This window comes from Galeopterus variegatus, unplaced genomic scaffold (assembly GCF_000696425.1).
Source record: "Galeopterus variegatus unplaced genomic scaffold, G_variegatus-3.0.2 Scaffold2207, whole genome shotgun sequence".
NCBI lineage: Eukaryota > Metazoa > Chordata > Mammalia > Dermoptera > Cynocephalidae > Galeopterus > Galeopterus variegatus.
This window is the reverse complement of record NW_007728318.1, coordinates 182,464-202,865: the sequence shown is the minus strand read 5'-3', so window position 1 is coordinate 202,865 and position 20,402 is coordinate 182,464. Positions and strand designations below refer to the sequence as shown.

General features: G+C 36.0%; 1 protein-coding gene and 1 pseudogene across 1 annotated transcript in view; both read left to right on the top strand.

The window, feature by feature from the left end:
* CPD (carboxypeptidase D) overlaps positions 1 to 20,402 on the top strand; it is a 75,055-nt gene that overhangs the window by 50,109 nt on the left and 4,544 nt on the right. Inside the window, exons 8-18 of the mRNA XM_008580931.1 lie at positions 2,908 to 3,010; positions 3,489 to 3,631; positions 5,071 to 5,240; positions 9,124 to 9,319; positions 11,739 to 11,874; positions 12,901 to 13,032; positions 14,114 to 14,209; positions 14,315 to 14,379; positions 17,671 to 17,802; positions 18,345 to 18,530; positions 18,935 to 19,034. Of these exons, the coding sequence (XP_008579153.1) occupies positions 2,908 to 3,010; positions 3,489 to 3,631; positions 5,071 to 5,240; positions 9,124 to 9,319; positions 11,739 to 11,874; positions 12,901 to 13,032; positions 14,114 to 14,209; positions 14,315 to 14,379; positions 17,671 to 17,802; positions 18,345 to 18,530; positions 18,935 to 19,034 (1,459 nt within the window). The remainder of the gene's footprint in view (positions 1 to 2,907; positions 3,011 to 3,488; positions 3,632 to 5,070; positions 5,241 to 9,123; positions 9,320 to 11,738; positions 11,875 to 12,900; positions 13,033 to 14,113; positions 14,210 to 14,314; positions 14,380 to 17,670; positions 17,803 to 18,344; positions 18,531 to 18,934; positions 19,035 to 20,402) is intronic.
* LOC103597133 lies at positions 399 to 1,839 on the top strand (annotated as a pseudogene).

Sequence of the window (20,402 nt, the reverse complement as noted above, 5' to 3'; positions counted from 1 at the left end):
CTTAGTCCAATAATACAGTGGTACATATATATAACTTATAATTAGGTGGATAGACAGATATTGATGGAAATGAAGATATAGACGCATAGAAGATTGTGTGCAAGTCTCTAGTAGAAAATAAGAAAGCAAAAGAACATGTATACAATTGTTACAGTAATTTAAAATAATAGTTTTGGCTCTTGGTCCTTTGGCCAGGCAGTACCGAGCCCTCCTGGCATTACCCTCCTGGCATTACCCTCCTTTCCTCCCTCTGACCTGCCCTTCCCCACGGAACTGCCACCCCCATTTTTACCCCATCCCCTTTCTCTTCCCGCCAAGTTGCGAGTTGCAGCAGCAGCAGCAGCAGCAGCAGCAGGAGAAGGAGCCAGAGCCGGGAGGTGTTGGTGGCCCGGGAGCCCATGGCATAGTCAAGAGGCTGCAAGAAGAAAGTCTACTTCTGTGATGGCAATATTGGAGATTATTATTATGGACAGGATCATCCCATGAAACCTCATAGAATCCACATGACCCATAACTTGCTGTTAAATTATGGTTTATAGAGAAAAATGGACATATATATAGGCCCCATAAATCCACAGCTGAAGAAATGACAAGATACTGCAATAATGAGTATATCAAATTTCTACAGTCAATAAGACCAGAAAACATGTCTGAGTATAGTAAGCAGATGCAGAGATTTAATGTTGGAGAAGATTGTCCAGTGTTTGATGGACTCTTTGAGTTTGGTCAGCTCTCAACTGGTGGCTCAGTTGCTGGGGCTGTGACGTTATACATACAACAAACTGATATGGCTGTTAACTGGGCTGGAGGATTACTTCATGCCAAGAAATCAGAAGCATCAGGATTCTGTTATGTTAATGACATTGTACTTGCCATCCTTGAATTACTAAAGTACCATCAAAGAGTCTTATATATTGATATAGATATCCATCACGGTGATGGTGTTGAAGAAGCTTTTTATACAACAGATCATGTAATGACTGTATCATTCCATAAATATGGGGAATACATTACTGGCACAGGAGACTTAAGGGATATTGGTGCTGGAAAAGGCAAATATTAAGCTGTCAATTTTCCAATGAGAGATGATGTAGATGATGAGTCACATGGGCAGATATTCAAACCAATTATCTCAAAAGTGATGGAGGTGTATCAACCTAGTGCTGCGGTATTACAGTGTGGGGCAGACTCATCTGGTGATAGGCTTGGCTGCTTCAGTCTAACAGTCAAAGGTCACGCTAAATGTGTAGAAGTTGTAAAAACTTTTACCTTATCATTACTGGTGCCTGGGGGAGGTAGATACACAATCCGTAATGTTGCTCGCTGCTGGACATATGAGACTGCAGTTGCCCTTGATTTTTAGATTCCCAGTGCGTTGCCATATGATGATTATTTTGAGTATTTTGGACCAGACTTCAAACTGCATATTAGTCCTTCAAACATGACAAACCAGAACACTCCAGAATATATGGAAAAGATAAAACCGTTTGTTTGAAATTTTGCGCATGTAACCTCTTGCACCTGGTGTCCAAATGCGAGTTATTCCAGAAGAGGCTGTTCATGAAGACAGTGGGATGAAGATGGAGAAGATCCAGACAAGAGAATTTCTATTCGAGCATTAGACAAGCAGATAGCTTGTGATGAAGAATTCTCAGATTCTGAGGATGAAGGAGAAGGAAGTCGTAGTAGAAAGGAGCAAAGAAAGCTAGAATCGAAGAAGACAAGAAGGAAACAGAGGACAAAAAAGCAGATGTTAAGGAAGTAGATAAATCTAAGAACAATAGTGGTGAAAAAACAGATACCAAAGGAGCCAAAACAGAACAGCTCAGCAGTCCTTGAATATGAGAGTCTCACCAATTTCAGGGAACCTTTTAAAAAGGGAGAAAATACTAAAGAAGTAATTGGCCTTTCTGAGCTGATTTTTCCGTCTTTTGTAATCATCTGTATTAAAAATTTTTACTTGGAAAATAAATAAATAATTATTTTATTTCATTAGGAGTGGTGGGATCATAACCCTATACTTGGTATATTAAGTTTCTGGAAGGGGATTGTTGATTTCAAAGTTAAATGGTTAATTCTCAGTAGTGGTAAAATGGGAAATTATTATTTTTATCTTCATACTTGTTTGTACTTTTCAATCTTTCTATTTCCAAAAGAGAGAAATTAAGTTTTGACTATCTTTCAGAGTTTAATTTCTTCCAGGAACCTTCCCCTGCCACTCTAGCAGAAGTAATTTTTCTCTCCTCTGGCTTCCAATAAGCATTTATTTGTGCCTGAATGCCTGTTTTTCTTACCCTTCTCTGAGCAAGCAATTGCACGTATACTGCATGCTTAGTCCCTGGGCTAGATGCTGAGGACACAAAGACACTGTTTTAAGGAGTAGTGTATTGTTACAACTGTGCATGCAACCAGTTGTAATAGGATAAGAAAATTATTGTTCCGAGTGCAGTCAAGGCACAGGATCCATCTAATTCCCCCTGGAAGTCAGGGAAAGCTGCTTACTCTACATTGTATGTGTATTGTCTTTTCTGGACTTTAAGCTCCTTAAAAGCATTAAACAAAAGTATGAATATGAGCAGACCTTTGTTTGTTTGTTCGTTTGTTCGTTTGTTTGTTTGTTTGTTAGAAAGGGGTTGGGATGGGTTTTATATTACTTACAATTGCAGTAATAAATGAAGTCTTCAATATTTTCTTACAGAGCACAAATGCACATAGCCAAAAATCAAAATGGCATAAAAAGCTCTGCATTGAAAAACCTCACTGCTTCCCATGGCTCCATCCACCCTATTCCCACCCTCACCCCCTCACACACCCTACTGGTAGCCACTTTTATCATTTTCCTATATTCTTCCAGTGTTTTTTAATGCAGATAAAAACAAATACAAATAATAATTTTTTTCCCCCTAGGAAAATTCGCAGATGTATCAAGGTAGACCTTGCAAGAATATGTATCCTAATGAATATTTTCCTCATGGAATAACAAATGGAGCTAGTTGGTATAATGTCCCAGGTAAAGATGATTTTATTTCTAGGCCTTACAACTTGATAGCTTTTTTTACTCCCCTGGATGGTGCTGCTTGTTACTTTTAATTTTGAGGAAGAATCATTCTTTTTAAATGTTGTTTAGTTTAAAACATTCAACTAATCTTTTCAGCTATTTTTACACTTGGTGCACTTTGGTTTTGAGTAAAGATAATGCACTAAACATTGATGAAATTGTTATATTTTACTAGTGTCTATTGCAAAGAACCTTACGTGTGTTAATAGGTAAGAGTGCAAGCTACACTTGAATTCTTCTTGAATATGAAAGTACAGGTGTTTTGCCTGTACCACAAGCATCAAAGAACCCTCACTTGAACACATATTGTTTTTCAGTCAATGCTGATACAGATGAATTTGGCTCTTTACTGTGAATGCTGCTTACCTTTTGGGATCTTAGCTATTTAGAACTTCTTCAGAGTGACTGATTTTAATCTTTTATCCTTTAGGGGGTATGCAGGACTGGAACTATTTACAAACAAATTGCTTTGAAGTGACTATTGAACTAGGCTGTGTGAAATATCCACTTGAGAAAGATCTGCCAAAATTTTGGGAACAGAATCGAAGATCTCTAATCCAGTTTATGAAACAGGTGATTACTGAGGAATAAAGTATGAAATTTCTCCCAAGAGCATGAAGACTTTTGTGTCTACATGTGGTTTTCATGTAGTGATTTGAGAATACACCTTGTCAAATTCCAACTTGTTGTAGTGTATTTAACCAGCTTGTTTATTTCAATTTTTTTAGTATATTTATCTAGAAAACTCATGGATGGAAATGACTTTATTTGTATACACAGGGAAGAGTTGAAGAAAATAATTAAACAAGGTAGTGATGTTTTGCTCTTAATGGTTAGTGATCACTTTTTACCCTGTCCTTATAAAAGGCCAACATAAATTGGACACACAGCTAAGCATTTGTTAAGTGATTTATTCTTTTTCTTATTGTCAGTGATTTATTATAGAATGATTTATTTCCTTTTGTTTGGATATGTATGGTGGCCAATAGGTAGACTATAAGAACTATGCCAAAGGTTAATTAGGATAATCTGACTAATACTTTGTGCCAGTATATCTCTGCTTTTTTCTTTTCCTGAGTGGTGAGGCATAAAGGCTGTGTTTGTTGACTAAATTTTTTTTTTTTTTTTTTTTTTTTTGGTGGCTGGCCCTTACCAGTATCTGAACCCTCAACCTTGGTGTTACAACACTGTGCTCTAACCAATTGAGCTAATCAGCCAGCCTAGTTGACTAATATTTTAAAAGATTTTATTCTGAAAAATTTTAGACATACAGAAAAGCTACAAGACTAGCTGATAAACACTCCTATACCTAAAGTTAACATTTTTAACATTCTGCTGTGTTTGCTTTATTTATTTATATGTAAAGTATACACACACATTTTTGGCTGAACTATTTCAATATAAATTACAGGCGTTGTGGTATTTTACCCCTAAATATTTCAGCATCTGTCTTCTAAAAATAAGGATTTGTTTTTGCATATCATCCACAAATGCCATTATCTCAACTAAGAAAATAAACAGTAATTCCCTGATGTTGCCTAATACCTACTCTGTATTCAGATTTCCAAACTTGTCCCCAAAATGTAATTTTATAGCTGTGTTTTAGAACCAGGATGTAGACAAGATTCATGCATTGTATTTGGTTAGTATATCTCCTTAGTATCTTTAATCTAGAATAGTCCTTCCATTTTTAAAAAGTGACATTTCCTTTTTGATGAGCCCAGGCCTGTTTTCTTTAGAATGTCCTAGATTGCGAAATCATCAGAATTGTGCTGAACAGTGTTATTTATATTCTTCATGATAAAAACAAACCTAGCCTATGAAAAATTAGCCTTCAGAAACAGAAATATTTTGTTTAATGAGTACTTACATTTAGCTTTACTCTGAACTCCTAAATTCCTGTTTGTTCCATTTGTTTACATTATTAACAATTTTTATTTTGGATATAAGTTCTCAAGATAATTAGATGATGATCTTTACTATTGAAATCTGGGTGTCTATACTTTATCCAGGTTCATCAGGGTGTCAAAGGATTTGTCTTAGATGCCACGGATGGCAGGGGTATATTAAATGCCACCATTAGTGTTGCTGAAATTAATCATCCAGTGACTACTTACAAAACTGGAGATTACTGGCGTCTCTTGGTTCCAGGAACTTATAAAATCACAGCATCTGCTCGAGGGTGAGTGACTGAGTGCTTTGAAATTGAGTGCTGGGGGTTAAGACAAATATGGTTCCATTCTGGAAGATTATTACCAGAAAGTCCTAGAGAGTCTGCTAAGCAACCTCGAGTTTAATGTTGGAAAGTTCAGAGCTGTTTACACCTTTGACGCTCCTCTAGTGGTAGAGTGATTACTTGAACTCTCAAATGTAAGAAATCTGTGAAATCGTGCACTTTGAACAGCCACCTTTACCCTCCTCTTCTCTGATCACCTGTCCCCTGTCTAGGTGTAAATGACATAGTGATTTTCTTCTCTATTGGTAATACTGGGAAGTGCCTGTTAGTTGGAAAAAAAAAAAAAAAAAAAAACTGTTCTGCATACTTGTAGTTATATTATCCAGTAAATGCCACTACTTTGCATTTGTACCCTTTTAAAAGTCTTTTAAAGCTTTTTCACAGACATTCGTTTTTTACTGTTGTACATGTGCTTTCTTGCTTCAGTGAAATATTCTTTTATTGCTAGTTCTCTAAGTAAGCTCATTTTCATCTTTTTTACAGGGTTTCTTTCCACAAAGATTTATTTAAAAAGAGAAAATGAAACATCTAATTCTCTTCTCCCTCTTTTACAAACAGCTTAGAATTGGAACCACCTGACTGTCTAATCTGAAACTTATCATTTTTCCACTCTTGTAGTTTTCTTTGTAATGTTCTAATAAGTTTATTTGATAAGTATAGATGTCACCTCATTATATTCCCTCCCTTCACCCCCACTGGCTAACTTATTTCTGAAGAGTTAGTTTGAACATTCATTGAAGTAAGGGTAAGTACATGAAAACATTTATGGTTACTACCTTTTTTAAAAAATGTTTTTCAAGTATCTAGTGATCCATAACTGGATAGGCTAGAACATGAGTAATGAAGGCTTTTCTGTCTTTCTCCCATTTTAGCAGAGTATTGTATAAACTAAGGCATCAGGGTATCTGAGAAATAGTCAAGAATGATGTGTTTGGTACAGAATATCCCAATTCAGTACCTCTCAAACTTTTCCATGCATATACCTAAATGGAAGACAAGTGAACTCATATTCCAGGAGACATGGGGATATGCACTGCAAGCACAAACTTTCTTTTAAAGTCGTACATTTATTTTAAAAACTCATTAAGATTTTACAGTATACCCATGTCTGTTCTTCGTTAATTAGTGTTTTAAAAAATCATACATTACCGAAAGTTAAAAAAAAAATTTTTTTTTTCCTTTTTATTTTTGTCTTTTTTCGTGACTGGCAACGGATCACAACCCTCAGTGTCGCGCCCGTACCGGACCGGGACCGGCAATGGGATCGCAACCCTCGGCGTTGCGCCCGCACCTCGCTCAGCAGTGAGCGTCTGGTCTGTATGTGGGATCCGAACCCTCGGCGGGAGCGCCGCCGTGCTCCCAAGCGGCACACTGTAGCAGTGCGCCACCGGGCCGGCCCCAAAAGTTAAAAATTTGACTCTTTAGGAAGATGCACCACATTTATTCCAAGGATTCACGTATTCTCTGCATACCTCTGTCCTCTCAGGGCTTGGGTAGTCCAGCTGAATAAATGTGGTTCTGATCTGTCTCCTTTGTTATAGGTATAATCCAGTTACTAAGAATGTGACCGTAAAGAGTGAAGGCGCTGTTCAGGTCAACTTCACACTTATTCGATCCTCAACAGATTCAAACAATGAATCAAAGAAAGGAAAGGGGGATAGCACCAGTACTGATGAAGCCAGTGATCCAACTACTAAAGAGTTTGAAACTTTAATTAAGGACCTTTCAGCTGAGAATGGTTTAGAAAGCCTCATGTTACGGTCCTCCTCAAATCTGGCTCTTTATCGATACCATTCATACAAGGACTTATCAGAGTTTCTGAGAGGACTCGTAATGAACTATCCACATATTACAAATCTTACCAAGTAAGTGCCACCTTCTTACTGCCTTTCTTTTTCTTTCTTTTTTTGGTACGAGGGTGTGTTCAGCATTAGCCACGTTGAATAGTTTTTGTAATTTATTTAGAAATATTTGAGACCTGAATGTATAGAGACCTTACCTATAGAGACCTTATTTATTTTGCAACAATTATTTGCTTGGAGATCTTTCTAATAATGTTCCAATGAGGAAGATTGGAGAGTTACTTGTTCAATTACCAGTGTATAGCCTGTGCATCCAGGAAATGTAAAATTACTTTTCCTAATGCTTAGTTTGATTGATTTCAGATCCATGTTCTGACTAAATATCACTTAGTTTATTTTATTTTGCTGGGGGCAAGGGAGGAATTTGGTTTTTTTTGTTGTTTTTTTGTTTTTTTGTCTTTTTCATGACCAGTAAGGGGATCGCAACCCTTGGTGTGGTGTCACCCACACCGCGCTCAGCCAGTGAGCGCACCGGCCATTCCTATATAAGATCCAAACCTGCGGCGGGAGCATTGCTGCGCTCCCAGCGCCGCACTCTGCCGAGTGCGCCACAGGCTTGGCCCAGGAATTTGGAACTATGAGTTCACCTGTCAGGAATCATGTGTAACCTTTTCTTTCAAATTAGAAAACGAAGCCTGTTTGCGTCATTTCCTATGCTGTAGTTTCTACTCACAGTCTCTGATACCTGAAGCTTTAGGGACAAGTGTGATTGAGGGTCCCAGGGAAATATTCAGTACTGACTTATGTAAAACTGATGGCTGAGACAACTTTTTCCTTTACTTCCTGGGCCTTCTCTGCCTCACTTGCACTGTTTCATTATAGATTATCTGTAGGCCTTGTTACAGTTACTCCAAAATTATTTCCATAATTTATTGATTTCTATGGTTTGCTTATTGTAGGTGGAGTCTTTACATTTTGCCCTGAGCTTACAGCTCACTATTACATAGCTAAGGAACATTATCTAGCCTTTTACTTTCTTACTTTGTTCTCTTCATTGGTCTTTTTAATTTTACCAGGAAATTTAGCCTCTCAAATTCTGATTTATAATGTTCACAGATGCAAAGAGTGAAGTTTACTTTGGTAGTACCAATTACCTCTCTTCCTCAACTGATTCTTGAATATTTCTGCCTAGTTCAGGTTTTAATATCATCCATCTTAGTGCCATATAGAGTTTACAGACTTTCTTGTTTTAAAATAAATCCAAAATTGGACATTATTTTGCATCTGTTTACTTCGTTCATTTAATTTTTTTTAAACCTTCTTATTCAAGGTGCACTTTTTAGTTAAATATTGCCCCCAAATATAGCACACCTGCCAGTGGTGGGGCACAAGATGGTTTTAGGTGGAATACCAATAGGCATGAAGTATCAATGAATAGCATCATGAGAAAGCAAAATTTTTTCTCTTTTATTATTCTTTTCAGTTTAATGCTAATATATATTTTCTACCTAAATCTTGTAAATCTGCCTTTATAATAAAAAAATAAGCCTTAAGCTTGGAGCTCTTGGGCAAGCAGAGCATTTGACCATAGCTTTGTTTTCATTGAATTATTTTTACTGTGAAACTGGTGTTGTGTTTATAGTAAAGTATAAAATGTCTTATACATAGATTAACTTAGATTTTAAAAAGGAGGTTCTTCACATTCACATATATGTAAATACTTCCATAATAAAAAATTGAGTAAGCTAACTATCCTGATTTGACCATCACATATTATATATAACTATTGATAGTCAACTTTGTACCCTACAAGTATATATAATCAATTATGCTTCAATAAAAAATAAATTTAAAAAATTAAGTGAGTTAATTAAAAAATATATATATTAACTAAATAATAGTGTAGATTATAGAAGATAGGCCAAATATTGTGAAGATGGTATGAGAATTCTATTTTTAAAGCCCGTAAGTCAGCATTAACTTAATGATTGATTATTTGCTGAATTTTTGTTTCTGGTTTTTGAAAGTTTGGGACAGAGCGCTGAATATCGTCACATTTGGTCCCTTGAAATCTCCAATAAACCCAACATATCTGAGCCTGAAGAACCAAAGATTCGTTTTGTTGCTGGTATCCATGGAAATGCTCCAGTTGGAACTGAATTGCTTTTGGCTCTGGCAGAATTTCTCTGCCTGAACTACAAAAAGAACCCAGCTGTTACCCAAGTAAGAGAATAGCCTGTTTTGAGATGCTTTAAAAGGAAAAACCTCAGTGATACATTGATAGCAGGGCACCACTTAAAACTTTTTAATTTCTTGTTAGATTTCACACAGAGGCACTTTTAATGCATTATAAACTGTACTCTTTAAAAATGAATGATCTTTCTATATACTCATTGTTCATATGTCTTTCTATTGTATTTCTTTGTATATATTAAGAGGCATGGTAGAAAAAGTATTAAAAATTTACATTCAATTCTGTACTCCTTTATTTAATAGCCGAGCTACTCTTTCAATCTTTATTCACTGTTCTGTACATTCTAACTTGAACCTTTATTCTCAGTTACTTATAACTAGAACACTATTGTGAAAAATGTAGTGAAAGACGTAGTTTTTCTTTTCATGTAATACATAAAAAAAATTAGACATCATGGCTGCTAAGAGATTTTAGAAGAAGCAATATGGCATTGTCTGCTAGAGCCATCCATAGCTACAGAAAAGAACTTTGATCCAGAGGCTTGGTCATGTATGATTAAGCAGTGTATTCTGTGTTGTCTCAGAGGAAGGAAGAAAAGAGTGCATCCATCCTTCTAAAACACTCACTAATTGGCACTATTGAATTAATATTTGTTGAATACATACTGTCTGCCAGATACTATGCTTGGTACTTTATATACATCATTAATTTCATCCTTAACCCTGTAATAATGATTATCTCCATTTTATGAATGCGGAAACTGAGGCAGAGATTTGTTAACTTATAGGAGGTCCCACAGCTAGTAACTAGTAAAACTGGAATTTAAACCCAAGCATGTCTCATTCTAAAGCCCCATGCAGTTTTGTTATACCGTAGTGACTCCTCCAAAAGAAATTTGGAAAGAACTGATGTCATAATTAGGATCAGAAGGGACATATGTGATTAGGTGAGATGCACTTAAATCAGACTTGATGAAAAATGATTGTACCATCTTCATTAAAGCAAATTTCATTGACTTCATGTGAGCTACAAGAAGTATCTCAAAGACATTTTTGTTCTTTTCTAAAATGGGAGAGTATCTAGGATGGTGGTTCCCAACCCTGGCTATACACTGGAAATACCTGGGAAGCTTTTTAAAATACCCATGCCTGGGCTGCATCCCCAGAGGCATCAAGATTTCTTTAGAAGCTCCTTAGGTTATTCTAATATTTGGCCTACTGGTCTTAAGGTTGTAAGAGACTATATACCTAGGTAAAACACCTAACAGGAATTTGTCTCACTGGTCTAATTGGACTTGAACAGTTACTCATAAGACTAGATCACTTAAGATTGCCATTTGGGGCCGGCCCGGTGGCGCACTCGGTAGAGGGCAGCGCTCCCGCCAAGGGTTCAGATCCCATATAGAGACTGGTCCGCTCACTGGTTGAGCTCAGTGCAGGCGCAACACCAAGGGTTGCGATCCCGTTACCAGTCACGAAAAAAGACAAAAAGGAAAAAAAAAAAAAGATTGCCATTTGTTTTGAGCTAAGGGTCAGAATTACCTGGAGAGCTTAAGAAAATATACACATGCTCAGAGACCCTATCACCAGAGATTCTGATTCAGTAGGCCTGTGGTGAAGCCCCAGGTGCGCCTTAGAAAAAAAATCTCCACCAAGGGAGAAGCTTAAGAATCAATGAATTATGGGGTCTCAAATATTTTCACTCTATAGACTATTTTACCATAGTAAATAAACCAGGGATCACTTATTCTGATTTACTATTAGAAATATGTAGGATAAAGTATATAAAAAATTAGTTTATGCCATATGTGTAGTTATTAATGCCTATGGATCATCTGGAGGAGAAATTATTACAGTTAAGATAAATATTTCATCTCATTTTTTTTCACATGCTGATTTCAACTCTTCTGTTTTATTGTTTCCAGATGTACATTGATATTTGTCAGGGTATAAATTCCAATTTTTAATCAAGAAAAGTAGTCCTACCATTATTATTGATCTAAGCCAATGGTCAGCAAGCTTTCTGTAAAGGGACAGATAATACATATTTTTGGCTTTGTGGGCAGATGTTCTGTGTTATAACCACTCAACTCTGCCATCATATCACAAAACTAGTCGTATGTAAATGAATGGGCGTGGCTGTGTACCAATAGAACTTTATGTATAATAGCAGGCAGCAGACTGGATTTGGCCTGCATGGAGTGGTTTTTGACCCTTGTTTTAAGTCACCAGAAGGTCTCTGGGAACAACAATAGTTTTTTGTTTCTTTTTTAACTTATTTGGATCAAGAGAAAATGTTATTTTCTTTTTATTTATTTATTTTTTTAGTTCTCCCTTTCAAATTCACTGCTTAAAACAACAATGAAGACTTTCTGTTTGAGTCATTGGAAGGTACTGGTTGGTTCCATACAGAGCTAATTAAACTCATTGATTTCTGTTTCTGTTTTAGTTGGTTGACAGGACTAGGATTGTGATTGTCCCTTCTCTAAATCCAGATGGGCGAGAGAGAGCACAAGAAAAAGACTGTACTTCAAAGACAGGACAAACAAATGCTCATGGCAAAGACTTAGATACAGACTTCACAAGTAAGACCAATTTTTAGACTATTAAAGTACTTTGGGGATAATTCTTTCTCCTTGCTAGGAGACTGGTTGATCTTATTTTGTAGATGAGTAATGGGGCACTTTTTTGTCTAGGTTATGAATGTGAGGTACAAATAAATACAGACATCCAGAAAATTTTTTGAATGTTTTTCCTTTTTCATTTGCAAAATAATTCAATTTTTTTCATAGAAATTCCATTAATAACATTGGGGGACCTGTACCAGCCAGCCACCCCCCAAAAAAGAATAATAATATTGAGGTATTCCTTCACTAATTATGTAGAGATGTGTATTCTCTTTCTCTCTACCCTCCTATATACAAGGGTACTTCAAAAGCTCTTGGAAAAATGGAATTAAAAGATAATAAGAATCCTTCCATGAATTCTTTGAAGTATCCTTGTATGTACACACACAGACACACACAACATATATATATATGTTGATTTAGCGGGGCCTATTTTTGATTTGCTTAAATGGTATCATCAACTATATGTATTATTCTGTAACAGCTTTTTTCGTTGAATATATCATTGACATCTTTCCATTTTAGTACTTTCAGATCTCTAACATTCCTATTAATATGCCATTAATATATAGCAATACTCTAGTTTATTTAACTATTTTCTACTGATGAACATTTAGTTTCTGATTTTTTGCTCTTGCAAACAATGCTTCAGAAAACACTGTGCTTTCTGAAAATCTTGTTTTATTTCAAGGATAGGTTACATATTCCCTAAATTATTTTTTAAAGCAGGATATGTCCATCCTCTTTTTTTTTCCAGTAAGAATTTCCTTAAACTTGCTTAGAGTCATTAATATATACACATTATTCTGAAGTATATAAAACTACAAATAACTTACCTTGTAGAATATATCTAGAAATAAAATATTTATCTACAAATTTTGTAAGTTAGCGTTTTGATTGTGTTTAAGTAGAGAATATTTTCTTAGATACTCACACTAAAATTTAAAACTTGATATTTTATATTAGATTTTTCTCTTTTTTTAGGTAATGCCTCCCAGCCTGAGACTAAAGCCATCATTGAAAATTTGATTCAAAAACAGGACTTTAGTCTTTCTGTTGCTTTAGATGGTGGTTCTGTGCTAGTGACATACCCATATGACAAGCCAGTACAGACAGGTATGTAGAATGTTGTTTCACATATATACTATTTAAGTTTAGGTAGGAAATTCCAATTAAGTAATGTCCCTTCTGAATTTTTGTAAATAGTGAGCATTTGAGCACACTCCATAAACAAATAGGCAACCAAAGAACATGCATCAGCTGTTCAAACAGTTACTTGGAGAAGGGAGGTCAGACCTAAGGAAAGCCTACCTTTTTTGAGTCTAGGCATCTTGTCACGTCTGTTCAATTTAGTCCACAAGCATTTATTGAGCAATTATTATGTCTGTAGATATTGGGAATACAAAAGTGAATATGACACAGTGCCTGCCTCAAGAAACTAATATTGCCCTTTTCTGCTTTAAACCTTGACTGACTGGTTGTACCTTATGTACCTTATGGTGAGTTAAATAGTTGCTTGTTTAATCTCTTTTAGGTCATAGTATATGGAGTGAGTTTGAGTTGTTTTCAGTGCAGCTTACAAGGAATATTGTTATTAAGCCACAGTTGTCCCAAAATGTGGTAAAACATACAAAAAACAAATTTGTATATTAGTATGGTGCCCTGTTGTGTAAACTCAGCATTGGTACATTTTAATGTAAAGAAGGTGTTTGTCTTCTTAGTCTGATTATCTTGGGATGAATAAAACCATGTAGTTAATTATCCCTGTACCAGCCAGCCACAAAAAAAACAACAAAACAGAACAAAAAAAAAAAAAAAAAAACCATTTAGTTAATTATAATAACTACTCAGTAAATTTTAGCAGGGTACAAGATTTACTAGGAGGAGAGGAAGATGACTTGTATCTATGAAGTTGAACTTGGAGAAAAATCTTTTGGATTTCTCCACTGACTTCTGAATTTTTCTTTTTATAGTGGAAAACAAAGAGACTCTGAAGCATTTGGCAAAAAAAAAAAAAAAAAAAAAAAAAAAAAAAAAAAAAAAAAACCATTTAGTTAATTATAATAACTACTCAGTAAATTTTAGCAGGGTACAAGATTTACTAGGAGGAGAGGAAGATGACTTGTATCTATGAAGTTGAACTTGGAGAAAAATCTTTTGGATTTCTCCACTGACTTCTGAATTTTTCTTTTTATAGTGGAAAACAAAGAGACTCTGAAGCATTTGGCATCTCTTTATGCAAATAATCATCCATCGATGCACATGGGTCAGCCCAGTTGCCCAAATAAATCAGGTAGGTATTTTCCCTACCCTTTTATTGTTATTATCGTTGTTTTTGTGGGAGCCGGGTTCTTGCTTTATGGTCTTCTTGACTCTACATCTCTCAATGCTTTCATAGATGAGAATATTCCAGGGGGAGTAATGCGTGGAGCAGAATGGCACAGTCACCTGGGCAGCATGAAGGTATGCTTTATAGGTCACAATTAGAATGGAATTATGAATATTGGCCATTAAGTGAAAGAATAGGTGATTTTTCTGATATAGCAAAGTGAATGGCATTTGCTTCATGGCTTTCTTGACATGTACAGCTCTTAATTAACCTGACAGTATATATATATATATATATATTTTTTTTTTTTTGCCATTTTAACCATTTTTAATTGTACAATTCAGTTACCATAATTACATTTACAATGTTGTGCAACCATCACCATATCTATTTATAAAACTTTTTCATTACCCCAAACAGAAATGCTGTACCCACTAAGCAATAACTCCCTATTCCCCTCTCCCCATAGCCCCTGGTAACCTCTAATCTACTTTCTGTCTCTAAGAATTTGCCTATTCTAGGTATTTCATATAAGTAGAATCATAAAATATTTATCCTTTTGTGTCTGGCTTCTTTCACTCAGCACGTTTTTAGGGTTCATTCATTTTGTAGCGTGTATGAGTATGTCATTCCTTTTCATGGCTGAATAATATTCTATTGTATGTATATACCACATTTTGTTTATCGATTCATGTGTTGATGGATACTTGGGTTGTCTGTACCTTTTGCCTATTGTGAATAATGCTGCAATGAACTTTGGCATACAACTATGTTTGAGCCCCTGTTTTTGACTTTTGGGGGCATATATCTAGGAGTGGAATTGTTGGGTCATATTTTAATTCTGTTTTAACTTTTTGAGGAAGCACCAAACTTTTTACAGCAGTTGCACCATTTTACATTCCCACTAGCAAAGTTCAAGAGTTCCAATTTCTCCATATCCTAACCAACACTTATTATTTTGTTTTATTATTATTATTATTATAGCCATCCTGGTAGTGTGAAGTGGTATCTCATTGTGGTTTTGATTTTCATTTTTCTGATGGCTAATGATGTTGAGCATCTTTTCATGTGCTTACTAGCCATCTTCTTTGGAGAAATATCTGTTTAGTCCTTTGCCCATTTTCAAATTGGGTTTTTATCTTTCTTGTTGAGCTGTAGGAGGTCTTTATATATCTGGATTTTGAATTCATATCAGATACATGATTTGCAAATATTTTCCCATTCTGTAAGTTGTCTTTTTACTTTCATGTCTTTTGATGCACAAAAGTTTTTAATTTTGAAGAAGTCCAATTTATTTTTTTCTTTCGTTGCTTATGCTTTCGTTGTCATATCTAAGAATCCATTGCTAAGTCCAAGGTCATGAAGACTTACCCTTATGTTTTCTTCTAAAGATTTTATGGATTTACCTCTTGTATTTAGGTCATTGATACAGTATAGGTTAATTTTTTTATATGGTATGAAGTAGGAGTTCAGCTTCATTTGTTTCTATGTAGAAATTCAGTTGTCCCACCACCATTTGTTGAAAAACTATTCTTTCCTGCATTGAATGGTCTTGGCACCCTTGCCAAAAATCAATTGACCACAGATATATGGGTTTATCCCTGGACTTTTAATCCTATTCCAGTGGTCTATATGTCTATCCTTATGGCAGTACCACTGTTTTGATTACTGTAGCTTTGTATTAGTGCTTTTTGTTTGGTTTGGTTTTGGTTTTGGTTGCTGGCCAGTATGGGGATCTGAACACTTTACTTTGGTGTTATCAGCTCCGTGCTCTAACCAACTGAACTAACTGGCCAGCCCTATTAAGCTTTAAAATAGGAAAGTGTGAGTCCTTCAACTTTGTTCTTTTTAAAGATTGTTTTGGTTGAGTTCCTTGCAATTCCATTTGAAATTGAGGATTGGCTTTTCCTTTTCTGCAAAAAAGGCTGTTGGAATTTTGTGTTGAATCTGTAGACCACTTTGGATGGTTTTGACATCTATACAATGTTGTTTTTCTATACATGAACATAGTATGTTTTTCCATTTATTTAGGTCTTCTTTAATTTCTTTCTGACAGCATTTTAATTGGTTGTCCATCCACTTCAAATTAGGCAGGAGTTGTTAGCAGATGGATGGCTAGCTGGTCATTCCATTCACATGTGCAGCCAGAAAATTGACTTTATTCCCATCTCTGCCTGCCTTCACTCCTTTATTTACTAAGAATTTACTATGTCTCAGGCACTTGGCTATATTAATAATAAATAAAATGTATTCTCTGGCCTATTGTACCAACAACTGTGTTACAGAATTAATTGATTTTGATCTAGAAGAGAGCAACTCTCTACATGCTGTGAGAATTTAGAGACAAAAAATTATACCTAGTCAGAGATGCAGTCTCCTCTTTATAGAGGAGATAGCAGTTGGAATGCAGAGATGATGAAGAAGGACATTCTGAAAAGAGGAAGCAGTATGCAGAGGTCAGTAAGCATTGTAGTTTAGTTAGAATATGGGGTGTAGTGGAGAACAGCAGAAGAAAAGAATGGACAGGGAGTTTGGAGCCTTGAATGCTTTGTTTCAGTAAGGGATGGTAAGCCACTGAAGGTTCTCAGCAGGATATAGTGACATCTGAGCTGTGCTATGGGAAAATTAACCTCTTAACAGTGGGTTAAGGTAGTTTGGAGGAAGGAGAGACTGGTACAGGGTGGCTCATTTGGAGTAGTTTAGAAAAGAAGTAATAAGGGCCTAGATTAGTAACATCTAGGATGAAGTTTCAGAGATATTATAGAGGTGGAATTGCCAGGATTTGGTAAATTATAGATGATAGTGAGATAAAGAAGTCAAAGACAAGAGATTTCATGATTATGTGAGAAAATGAGTTAATGCCATTAACTAAATTAGGAAAAAGAACAAGTTTGGGGGGTAAGGTAGTAAGGTAGGTTCTTAAACCTGTCCACACAGGCAGTTCCTATGTCTGATAAATGCTATATTGAAGGCAGTGGCTATTGTCACCAGCAGGCTCCAGGTTGAGCATATTAGAGGGCAAGTGCTTGTTCTTCTGCCTCCAGAGCTCCGAGAACAACAATGAAGTTCCAGCATTCAGAGGGAAGCTAGTCCTGTGCATGTACTTATTCATTCAGTCATTTATCCAACAAGCCCTAATAAGCCCCTTCTATATACCAGACACTGTGGTAAGCACTGGAGATATAAAAATGTGTTATTAGATATAGTCCCTGTCTTCAAGGGCTTTTTTAGGAGCTGTCATGTTTGTGACTGTTTATAATACAGAGTGATTTATTTATATTTGCTGTAAAATACTTTATAGATTCTTTGTTTACATCACCCAGGTTTACTTTTTATTCTGTTTATTCCATTTGTTGTATTACAAGCCTCATTCTTACTTTTTCTTATTAATTTTCCTACATTTGGTTTTGAACTTTGTGTTCCAGGATTATAGTGTCACCTATGGCCATTGTCCAGAAATCACAGTGTACACAAGCTGCTGCTACTTTCCTGGTGCAGCACAGCTCCCTTCCTTGTGGGCAGAAAATAAAAGATCTCTTCTTAGCATGTTGGTGGAGGTGAGTCTTTCCCATTTAACTAGAAGCAAACTTCCGGGAATATGTTCAGTGAAAACCCTTATCAAAACATTGTCTTAATCTTTTACCAAAAATGTATATTATTTATTTTAAGTTTACATGGAATGGAAAGTTTTGTTTATTTTATGTTGCCTAAATAGAGGCCATGCATTCACATGTCTGTAATTTGCTGTAATGTAGGTAATTTGACCTTGTGAGATGTTGCAGGTTCTTTAATTTGAATATCACACAGTTACTGGAATCAGTATACTATGGTGGGAAGGAAATCATTCAGGGCTTTAGGAGTTTGGATTCTAATTCTTTAGGCTTTGACACTATGTCAGAGTTCTTTTCTCTTATCTCCATCTCTATGACTTTGAAGCATCGAATGAGTAGCAAACAAGGTCAGAGTCAGTGGGGAGGGAGGAATAAGCCAGCCTTACAGGGTTTTTATGTGTATGGCTTTTGTTTTTGCCTCCAGCTATTTCCTCTAGAATATCTGGCATTATGAAAACATAAATTTATATTTTAAACATTTTTTTCAGGTTCACAAGGGAGTTCATGGATTAGTTAAAGACAAGACTGGAAAACCAATCTCTAAAGCAGTTATTGTACTCAATGAAGGAATAAAGGTACACACAAAAGAGGGAGGTTATTTTCATATACTGTTGGCTCCAGGTGTCCATAACATCAATGCTATTGCTGATGGGTACCAGCAACAACATTCACAGGTAAGAAACTCAAATTAGGTAGTTTTTTTTTTTTTTTTTTTTTTTGGTGGCTGGCTGGTACGGAGATACAAACGCTTAACCTTGGTTTTATAACACTGTGCTCTAACCAACTGTGCTAACCATCAGCCCAATTCTTATTCTTAACAATACTTGCATTTTATTTTAAAAGTCTTGTTAGAAAGCTTGCGGGAATAAAGAAATAAAAAGTATGACCAACTCTTGATTATGATATCTTGTTATCTTTCTATCCTTTAGCAACAAAAGGGAAAATTTTATAGCATTTTGTATACTTTATATGACAATGAATCATCTCCTTGGTTTGCTATACAGACCTTAAGACTGTAGCAGAGATACAGTATACTTTAAGTAAACTTTTTCATAATTCTTGCACTTTATTCTTCTAGGTCTTTGTGCATCATGATGCAGCTAGTTCTGTGGTAATAGTCTTTGATGCAGATAACCGGATATTTGGTTTACCAAGGGAGCTTGTGGTAACTGTATCAGGTAAAGAAATTTTAGTTTTTAGCAGTTGAAGTTAAAACCAGTCTTCACATTTCAATTTGAGAGTGCATTGCTTCCATAATCACCTAGAACTAATCACTTTTCTTCTAATGTCTCCTTATCTAAACATGTGTTCCCCCTATGTTCTCATGGCCTGCCCCCTCACTTTTTCAGGTCTGTACTCAAATGTCATCTCCACAGAGAGGCCTTCCCTGATCACCCTAGCTAAAATAGTACCCATCATTATCTCTATCCAGCTTTTTTCTATAATAGCACTTATCACTACCTGACATACTATATAGTTATTCATTTATTTGTCTATATTTGGTCTCTCACACTAAAACATAAGCTCTGAGAGAGCAGAGAGTTTATCTATATCCCCAGAGCCTAGAACCATGATTGGCATATAGTGGGTCTTAATGAAGAGTTGTTGAATGAGAGAATGATTTGTCTTATATGAAGATCAGAAGTTCCTAGGACCTGACTTATATCATTTCTGTTTTCCAAGATCCAGGAAAGAGGAAATGTTTGTTACTCCAGACTTAATTTCTGCCATTGCTGGAATTACTGCAAAGTTAGGAAGAAAAAAATATGTGATAAAATAAATACTCTGCTGTATTACAGCTACTTGACACAAAGAACCTTGGTTCATTTCTAAGTGCAACTTGTACTTGAGGCAAAATCACGAAGTTTTATTACAGGGCATGTGTGGAAGAGACCCTTAGTTGAGAGAAAGTGGTATATTGGAAATATGGCTCAGTCGTAGGGCCTGTTGTGGAGTGTTTGAAGAGATCTTAGCTTGAACCAGATAAAGTGTGAATAACTTAGTGGTTAAAAACAGAGGAGCTAGGATTTAGCCATGGTTTAAATCTGGTTCTGCACCCATCCATTAGCTGTTGTGAACTTAATTTTTATTACTTTATTAATTTTTTGTTATTAAGACTTTCATTTCGATAGCCTTATGAACAAATTTAAAATAAATGTGGGGTTTTGAATGAAATGGAAATTTACTGGAAAGGAAAAGTAGAAGTTATTAATAGATAAAAAAGCAGGTTGCGGGGCCGGCCCGGTGGCGCACTGGATAGTGCGCCGCTTGGGAAGCGCGGCGGCGCTCCCGTCCGAGGGTTCGGATCCCACATGCGGACCGGCTCCCGCTCACTGGCTGAGCGAGGCGCGGGAGCAACGCCGAGGCTTGCGATCCCGTTGCCGGTCCCCGGTCCGGTTCGGGGGCAACACTGAGGGTTGCGATCCGTTGCCGGACACGGAAAAAAGACAAAAGACAAAAAAAAAAAAAAAAAAAAAGCAGGTTGCAGAACAACAGAAAGTGTAATTTCATCATGGGAAAAAAAAAAAAAAACATTAATACACATG